The sequence below is a fragment of the Nuphar pumila genome, chromosome 14 (assembly GCF_984573655.1).
Source record: "Nuphar pumila chromosome 14, dmNupPumi1.hap1.1, whole genome shotgun sequence".
Classification (NCBI taxonomy): Eukaryota; Viridiplantae; Streptophyta; class Magnoliopsida; order Nymphaeales; family Nymphaeaceae; genus Nuphar; species Nuphar pumila.
This window is the reverse complement of record NC_143262.1, coordinates 79026012-79036127: the sequence shown is the minus strand read 5'-3', so window position 1 is coordinate 79036127 and position 10116 is coordinate 79026012. Positions and strand designations below refer to the sequence as shown.

Here is a 10116-nt window from a genome sequence, read left to right as displayed (position 1 = left end):
GCCTCAATGTATCAATTCACAGCATAACAATTTTAGATACAAATATCATTTCATGTAGGCAGCATAGTCATATAGAGACAATTCATAAGAAACATGAACATCAAAAGAACTGCCCTTTATGCAACATATGCTACTTATGCATGTACATGTCATATGCATTTTCTTATTCGCCTAACCTTTCATTACGTAGTCAATATAGCACACTATCACACAAGTGTTACTAGGAATACATAGACATCATTACATTGATATTGAGCATAAGTATGATATGCACTCATAACAACATTATGCACTCATAAGCGTTTAACTCTTGAATCATGCTATATCGATTTACTTATCCTAATCAAGTATTGAATACAAACTCCTTTCCCTTTATTTGTTAGTTGTATTGCCTTTTGAACACTTTGTTCATAAAGTGTATGTGAGCTTCATATTGATATAATTTCTAAAACTTTGTATACTTTCGAAATAAAACCCTTTGTATGAGATTTTCTCAAAAGTTGAATCATTGGTTTCTTTATTTTTTTTTGTTACTGATTTTCCTCAAAACACAACCAAGGGGCGGTTGGTCTGTCTAGTCTGACCTGGGACAGTCAGCATACCTTTGAACCACGGTTGAACCAAATCACTTGGTCCAGCCGGTTCCAGCTAGGTTTGGCACAAACCAACCGAATCCAGTTTAGTTGGTTGTGCTGACCCTTTTGTGACCCAAGTCTGAACCAAGTTTGGTTCAGACCTGTGTGGTTTGATTGGGACATGCCTATTCTGAACCATGCTGGTCCAGACTGGTTTCTCCAGCCATGTAGGCAGAATCAGGTATATTTTGAAAAATCGTCCAAGCCGTTGAGGAGTTATTTAAAGATTTGAAACCTCCAATATAAGAACCCAAATTTAGTCTTGTGAACAAAATATCAAATACATGTTTTAACTCATGAAACCTTCATTTTTGGTTTATCGTGAAATGTGGAATACAAGTAGTTAATTCCTAAACAATCACTTCTCATTTTGGAAATCTATGTTCATCAAATTCGTTTGCTCTTGAGAGAATCATATTTATCTATATTTCCAAATTCATTGAGTGAATCAAATTCATCCAAATTTCTAAAACTCATTTTCCATTTGAGTGAATCATACTCATTCAAATTCCCAAATCCATTTTTATTGAGTGGATTGTAATCATTCAATTTTTTTTTCAAATTCATTTTCTTTGATTGAAACATGTTCTCCTCATATGGTATTATCAAGAGATCATCAAGCCTTTAAAAATAACATTTTTCTTTTTGTTTTGTAAATTCTTCAAGTAGGCTTTCTAAATTATAAATCTTCAAGAATTATTTTCTCATATCACATTTATCTAAAGATTTTAAGAAATTAAATGTGAATCTAAGCATCATCTTCCAATATATAAATGTAATCATGTTTATATGGATTTTCAAGAATTTATTTTTCCCAAATACATTTCATCACTTTCCAAAAAATTATGAGAAAATTTTCAATTTTCATATCCACATTGATTATTTTCAAGAATGCCTTTCTCATAAACCAATCTTATCACCTTCACACGAATTTCCATGAAATCAAGTTTTTAATTCTCATATTCACATGCATTTCCAAGAATTTTTCAAATTAGAGAGTAGCATGATTTTCTTAAGTAGGCCTAGGTAGAGTTAAAATTTGTGGGATGCCTCAACTCTTAAAAATGAAAACTCCATGAAATAAATTAATTTCTATGGTTGATCATGGTTCTTGAAATGAGAAAACACCATTGGAATTGGTGCTTCTCCATTTCAAACATGAACATAGCCAAAATCATGTAGGTCAAGAAAGAGACCTAAGAAGAAAAGAAATCATCATATGCGTATCTCTTTGCCATATCCACATGTGTTATGAAAACACATGTTTATATAGTTGAGGGGAGAGAGAGGATAAAAGAAGAGAGATTAAATAAATATCAAGATGCATAAATAATAAATTTACTTACCTTGACTTTAGAACTTAGGCTTGAGCTTCTCCTTATCTTGGATCTTTCAAGTCACTAAAAGGATAGAAAAGAGTTTCACCCTTCACTACTCTTAAGTGAGAAAGAAGAAAACCCTAAAAAAATGTGAAAGGAGAGAAAAATAAGAGAGAGAGGGAAGATATGAACTCTTGGATGCTTCAACCTCTCCAATTGATGGGGTATTTATAGGGGAAAGGTAATGATTACTTTCAAGATGAGTGGCTTGGATCAAATACAATGAATAAAAGGTTGAGATTAAATCATCTCACTTGTTAAAAATTTTCTCCCAAGCATAACCCTTGACCCTCATATCTCATATCTCATGTTGAATTTTTTTAATATGAAAACCTATTCAAGTTTAGATATTATAGCCTTTATACTTTATTAGTTTCACCTATGAAATATTTGGAGATTCACATGAGATTTAGTGTATCTCACTTGGATTCAAAAAATCTAATATGTAATCATTATGAAAAATCATCCCCCTCTAGTGTACTTCAATTTAGTTTGATTCAAACTTGTCATTACCCCTTAGTTGTCCTTTCTATTTACTTTAACTAATTATTATTTTATTATTCCATTTGGTTAGATTCAAACTATCATTACTACTTAGTATGTCATTTTCTTTTTACTTTAATTAATTATTATTTTATCATTTTTTAGATATTCTATTTAACAACCTCAATTAATGCTAATTTCATATTGGATATTATTTTTATCAAATGCCATATTGAGTCTTTAATTTTCCAAAATTCTATCTCAAGGCTACATTTTTTCTGAAATTCCATTTCAAGGCTACTTTTTTTCAAAATTCTATTTCTATGTTATATTTTTTCAAAATTCTATTTCAAGGTTATATTTTTCTAAAATTTTATTTCAAGGTTATATTTCTCAAAATTCTATTTCAAGGTTGTATTTTTTCCAAAATTCTATTTCAAGGCTATATTTTTTCTAAAATTCTATTTCAAGGCTATATTTTTTTAAAATTTAATTTCAAGGCTGTATTTTTCAAAAATTCAAGAATGACTAATCAAATTTAATCAGTCCTACCAAGTTAGCATTCTATACTCTAGAGATACAAGCAATAGGTAAAATCAACATTTTTTATATTAAGAAGTGCATTAAAATACCTAAAAAATCATGGGTCTTACACTTGACGTTCCTTGAGTTGAATATGATTTCATGGAGCTCTTCTAAGTAGCACACCATGGCCAAATCTAACACTAAAGCTGAATATAAATCTCTTGTTGTTGTTGTTGTTCTAGAATTAGCATAGTCGAAGATTTTGTTAAAGGAGTTGTGTGTTACTTAAACATATCTCCTATTATATAGTGTGACAATGTCCAATATTGCTTTTCATGCTCTGATGAAATATATAGAGATAAACTTTCATTTTATAAGAAAAAAATCAAAAGAAAGGAAATCAAAGTTAGGTTCATTAGTTCAAAGGAGAAGCTAGTTGATATACTAACAAAGCCATTGCCTTCTGCACAATATGATGCTATCAAATTCAACCTTAATCTCTCAGGTGAAATGAAGAGCTTGCAAGGGAGTGTGAGCCAAGGTCAAGAGCCCACGTACCTCAAGAAGGTCTTGAAGATCAGAATTCTATTGAAAGAAGGACACATGAGGAGAATTCTATTGAAGCAAAGATGCTTGTTTCCTTATTAGCTATAGTAACAAGTTCCTTGGAAGCCAAGGTAACTAAACACATTAAGAAACCAAATATGCAGCTTGTATATATTGGTAGACACGCTATGACCACTTGAAGTGAAAGTGTGTGATATGGTGTCTTGAAGATCAATTAGGATTCTTCATTCAAAGCTAACACTATTGAGGTCTCAAACTAACTAAGACTAAGTAACACTAACATAAGGGTTCAAACCCAAAATGTACCTTCACCTATGCATTGAATCTTTGCAAATAACCTCTTGAGTCCTATTCTTATAGTTTTGATATACGTGGAGGATTGTTGGTTTTTTGGCTCAAAATTACTTAAGTATATCCTGTATCTTTCCATTTATCCCTAAGTATGTGGGTGTAGGGTTCCCTATAAAAGTTTAGTCCCATATTGAAAGTTGTAAGAACTTTCTTTGTTCTTATATAAGAGGGTGATGCCTTAGAGAGCATGGCCCTCAAAGGCATTAGATTTTGGGTTTGAATAAACCTTGAATCATGAATCACAAACAATATTTATGTTTATATTTGAATTTAGATTTAGATTTGATTTTGTGGTTTCAGATTCAGATTCTGACCAAGACCCAGACTCGACTCGACTCGGTTCAGTCTGGTCTGGCTAGGCTTTGACCTTTTTGGCACTTGAATGATTTTGATTTCAAGTCCATATATGTCTGCTGCCCTAGCCATAATGCTATGCATTTATCCTACCAAACCGATTTGCATGACCTTTAAGACCCAAACATTCCAAGATCCACCACCCTTTCCCAAGAACGTTGACCATTGACTTTGACCAGCCTAGGGATGATTAAGGGCCTGATAGGTTCAATTTGGACCCAACTAGTACCCTTTGTGTCCAGTTTTTTTTTTTACTTTACCTGCTGGACTGTTTCAACTTTTATGGTTTGACCGTTTGGTCCACTTTATGACCCTTTAATGGGGTTTGGGGGTTGAGAACTTATATAAACCTAGCTCCCCCTTCTCATCCCTCAATGCTTTCTTTTCTCTATCTAGAGTTATGCTCTCATCTCTTTCTGAATTTTTCTTCCTCTCTCTCTAATTTTGGTGCTTTCTCTCTCTTGGGCTAGACTCAAATTCAGGCAGAGATACAGATCTGCTTTAGCCCAGATCCAGATCTAGTTATGGTTCAGATCTAGATTCAGTTTCATATCTAATTTTAAGATTCAGATTCATTATAGTTTGGATCTCTATCCAGGATCCAGATCAGGTAATAGTTAGGATTCCTATCTAGGATTAAGATCCATTATAGTTTGGATCCTTATCTAGGATTCAGATCCAATTGCAAATTAGATCTATATCTAGTTGTAGTTTGGATCCTGACCCAATTACTATTCAAATTTAAATCCAAACCCAGGATCCATACCTAATTCAAACTTAGTCAAGAGGCTATTCAAGGTGGTCTATATCGAGGTTGTTGGGCTCACCCAGTGTAGGGTGTGGTCTGATCATTCACGAGAAGGTGAAAGCTTGGTTGTATCCTAGGAGCGTAGTTGCACAAATACCCATTGCACTGAGGCCTTAGACCCTAAGTTAGGGCAGCTATCGCTTACAAGACAACACATTTACGCGTACCTCCTAGTTCACAAGATCAATTTCAGTTGCCTGTCCCACTAAGTAAGATATAATTTCCAACAAAGCTTATACTTACTCTTCTCTCGAAAACCTCTTTCCTCGTGACCGAATCTTTCTTAGAACAATGATTAAGATGAAATTAGAAGAGAACCTTGTTGTCTCTGGTGAATTTATTCACTGATAAAAGATTGAGAGAGATACGAGGCACATGTAAGACATCTTTGAGAATAAATTTCTAATTTGAAAGATGAAACTGAAAGGATCCAATTTTTGTCCTTCCCTTTATATGGAACGTGTATTGACAGATCGTTGAGATCATGGGTCACATGGTAAACAGCAGGGCTGGGAATATCATTCTGGCCCAATTGTTGTTTCAACAATTGGGATTCTTGACTCGATAAGAGCCCACGTAACTCACTACGTTTGACAAATTCTCTCAGGGTATTCCAAACATCAAAAGATGTTTTCAGGCCCACAATCTGTGAATGGCCACATCCTTACAAGTTTGTCCTTCGAATACTTTAGCCCACAGTGCAACTAAAAGTGACATAAATCAGCTTCCATTCATATGTTGCTGGGACCTAGGTTCCAGTCTTCCAGACCCAAGTATCCAACACATATCAGATACATGTATATCGTGGAAACTATATTATAATGACATGCCATTTAGAGTGTGTGCCATGTGTAAAATGATCCGATGATACACCTTTAGGGTGTTGAATAGCTTGACCTAAACAGGCCGAGTACGAGCAAATTCATTTAAGAAATATGCATATTTTTTCAGAGTTGCAAATAATTGAATTTGGACCTTAAATCCATTGAGCAAAGCTTGAACTAGCTTATTTATAAAATATGTAATTGTTTTTATACTTGTGAGTAAAAGGATGTGAATTCTAAAATTAAGTTTATTTGGGAGGAGAAGACAGGAGGGGAGATGGTATTCAATGAGGGTGTAGCTAATATCAACAACCTCCACAGGTGTTTGGGAACCCTGTTGAGGATGGAGATAGTCGTCATTTCAGTTACATCCTCTCACAAAGATGTAGTTGACAACACTAGCTTCATCTTCTAACAAACTTCCTTGGTCCTTGCTTTTTAATTCTCGTTTATGATTTTTTGGCCAAAAAAGAAAACCAAAATTTTGTTTTTTTTTTTTACGGAGAAAGGTGGGGTTAGGCAGTAGGGGTGGCAAAACCTGGCACGACCCGCCAACCCGCCTCTTAGGCGGGTTCGGGTTGGGCTTAAGCCAACCCGTTTAATAAACGGGTTGACCTGCCTAACCCGTTTATTAAACGGGTCGGGTTCGGGTTGGGGGTATGCCAACCGGTCAACCCGGCTGACCCGTTTAATAAACGGGTTAGGCGGATGGGTCAACCCGCTAACCCGACCCGCCAACCCGCCCGCTACCCGCCAACCCGTTTTCCCGACCCAACCCATTTATCAAACGGGTTTCTGGGTCATGTCGGGTTACCCGTTTATTAAATGGGTCGGGTTAGTGTTTGCCACAGCCAACCTGTTTAATAAACAGGTCGGGTTCGGGTTGAGGTATGCTGATCCGCCAACCCGACCCGATTGCCACCCCTATTAGGCAGACCCCCTACCAATTATACAACCATACCATTTGGGGTTCGAACTTGCAACGTCCCAACACGTGAACCGAAAATTTTGTTGCCGGCGAAGAGCATCCCAGTAACAACAGGTCAGGAAACAAGTTGTTATTTTGAAAACCCGCGATCTTAAACGGGTCCTTGTTTTGTTCCGATTTTCTCGTTTCTTCTTCAAACTGAAGAGCCCTTTTTAATTTCAATCTCTCTGGTAATCACGGAATAAGCTGAGAAGTGATTCACGATTTACCAAAACTACGATCTTTACGCGTTCCTCCTCCCTATTTAAAGGGGTCCTCTACCAAATCTTGCTTTTGTCAGTTCTCAGTTTCTCCCCTTCTTCCAGAAAAAAGGGGAGAAAACCTTGAAATTTCTCACCGAAAAAACCTCTTCCTTCTGGTCTCGACCCGCCGGAAAAAACAAGAAAATGGCGGAGCAACCGAAGCCCGCCACCGGGTACCCTCCAGCGCCCGGCCAGTATCCCCAGGGATACCCACCGCCTCAGTCGTACTACCCCTCCGCTTATCCGCCGCCTCCGTACTACCATCCACCACCGCCTCCCCAGCCGAATCAGGCCTATTACTACGGCTCAGCTACCGGCGGCTACCGCTCCTCCACCTTCCTCAGGCGCCAGATCATCGGCGCTATCGCCGCCTTCATCACCATCAGCGCCATCCTCTGGATCGTCTGGCTCGTCTTCCGCTTCCAATTCCCCGATTTCACGGTCACCGGCGCCTCTGTCACCGGCTTCAACGTCTCCGGTAACCAATTGGCGGCCAATTGGGACGTGAACATCACCGCCTACAATGGGAACAAGAAGATGGACATCGACTACAGGATCATCCAGGTCGTCGTCGCGTACCGCGGAGAGCGCTTGGCCGACACCTCCCTCGCCCCCTTCTACCAGGAGAAGCGCAATACCACCACGCTCCGCGCCAGCTTTGCCGCGGACTCGAGGCATGTCTCCGACTGGACGGCGGGCTGGTTGAAGGCCGACCGTGGCGCCGGGAAGGTTTTCTTCAAAATCCGACTGTCGTCGATCGTGCAGTTCATGGACGGTGGGTGGCGGACGCGATGGCGAAGCATGAAGGTTTCCTGCAACGTTGTTGAGATCGATTGGGCGGGTTCAGGAAGCAACTCGCTCGTGGGAAGCTTGAAGGCACCCGTCCGGTGCTTTGTGTACATGTGACTTTGGTGCTCTTTTGTCCCCTGTTTCTTCTTATCTTTTGGGGGTTCTCTGTTCTTCACGTAAACAGTTTCAGGCGGTTGCTGATGGGATGAAATGCTAATTGAGTTCGCAATTATGTAAAATATTTAGCAGAATTATGCCATACTAGTTCCTTTTTTTGTAGTGGTTACGTTGATTTAGTTCTGGTTCTGGGTCCAACCCATCTGGGTGACCCGGTTTGACACCATTAGTGGACCACATAAATGAGGAGATATTAGGTGGAAGTTACGTAAGTAACTGTCTCTTTTTCCATTATATAAGAAGATTGACATCTACGAAGATGATGAGAGATTCATGGCAATAGCCTACCCAAATTCCACATTTGGGTTTACGTGGTATAGGGTCCAACTCACCGTCGACCTAAGGCCTGGGCTAATTGTGGGTCGCCGTGACATCCGGAGGAGAGAAACTGTTTTGGTTTCTGAGGGTTGTGTAAACAGAAACCCTCGGGTTTCTGTTTTAACTCCCGATAACCGAATCGGGTGTTGTGCGGATCGAGTATTCTGACCCGGTGGCATAATCGATCCAACTTGAATTTTGGGTGGATCGGGTCTGCTTGGACCCATAAGGCATTGGGTTTGGGTCAGATCCTGTAGAATCAGACCCATTCAGAACCGGGTCTAGGTATGGGTCAGAACCAACATTTTGGATCGAGCTTAGGATCCGATCTCCTAAAGGGACCCAGATACATTTGGGGTCTGGGTCGATGATAGGATCTGACCCAGTTGGATCAGAGTTGGACCCATTTGGTTTCGGGTTTGGACCAATCCGATTTAACTGGGTCAAGATCTAAAATATTTTGGACCGGGTTGTGATCCAAACCCATCAGGTATTCGAATCTGGGACTAATTTGGAAGACCCAAATTCATTTTTGGATCAGGTTATGGTCCAGACCCATAAGGCATTCGGGCCTGGATCTAATCAGGAGGCCCAGATTCGTTAGTACTGGCTTAGACTCGGATCCAGTTTATACTGGGTCAGACTCGGTTTCGGTTTACACTGAATCTGACCCAGATCCAGATTGAACTGGTTCTGACCCGGATCCAGTAGGGTCCATGCACTATTTGGCCTGAACCAGATCAGAGACTGATTCGACTCCTTTCGAGACCGGTTCAGAACCATTTTTGATCGGTTCTTTTCAGTTTTTTACAAGTTTTGAGATGCTAAGACCCTGTTTTCATAAATATAAGAAAATACAAGAATTTTGGCATACAGTTATAGGTTTTTTATAAACTTTTGTTTATACTTGACACTGATTCATAAGGTTCAGAATCAGTTCAGACCCTTGGATGACCGGTTCGGGTCCGTTTCACACTAGTTCAGAGTGTTTTCATATCGGTTTGGGGTCGTATAAGACCGGTTTCTGCTTGAGGTCTCTGGGTTTTACCCATATGGGCTTGTTTTAGTTATTTTTCATGTTTAATAAAGTGTTTATTGTATAGAAAGCATGACTTATGCATATTAATTTATGTATTCCATGATGGTTAAGTCATGCATGATGGTTTTAAGCATTAAGCATGAATTATGACTACATTTATGACATTTTATCATCAAAATTAGTTTATGCATATAATTGAAAGCATGAAGTTGTATTTTTTGACGATATAAAGTATCTTCTCATGAATATACAAGCATTAATATGTGTGCATGGGCATGCTCCATAATACAAATATATTTTTTTGGTAAAAGATCTTGATTGATCGATTTATGTTATCACCAAAGTGATCTGAGTCGTGTTGATTAAAGATTCTTTGGACCATATTAAGATTTGTTATTATGATTGTGTGTGAGTTTATGAAACATCGATTCTACCAAAAGGCAGGTCGTTGTGTTCCGAATTCATACAAGGTGTTATAGTAGATGTGTTTTTCAGCCCATGAAGCATGTTCATACCCAAATGTATAGTGCTAAATTACCTCTGGTTAAATGATATGCTAGTTTCACCAATTGAAGTTAATTCCTTGAGAATTGAAGAGACGAAGCAACTATCAGTATTGTTGTTTCCACCAAAGTGG

General features: G+C 38.5%; 1 protein-coding gene across 1 annotated transcript; it reads left to right on the top strand.

Moving 5' to 3' along the window:
* The first annotated feature begins 7300 nt into the window (after positions 1-7300).
* On the top strand, positions 7301-8062 carry LOC149817046 (NDR1/HIN1-like protein 26). The gene has a single exon (XM_089987012.1). It carries the CDS (start codon positions 7301-7303, stop codon positions 8060-8062), a length of 762 nt encoding a protein of 253 aa, XP_089843138.1.
* Positions 8063-10116: the final 2054 nt, after the last annotated feature.

What these genes read in the sequence shown, in the direction of transcription:
- LOC149817046 (XM_089987012.1), top strand. Translation starts at nt 7,301, where the DNA reads ATGGCGGAGCAACCGAAGCCCGCCACCGGGTACCCTCCAGCGCCCGGC.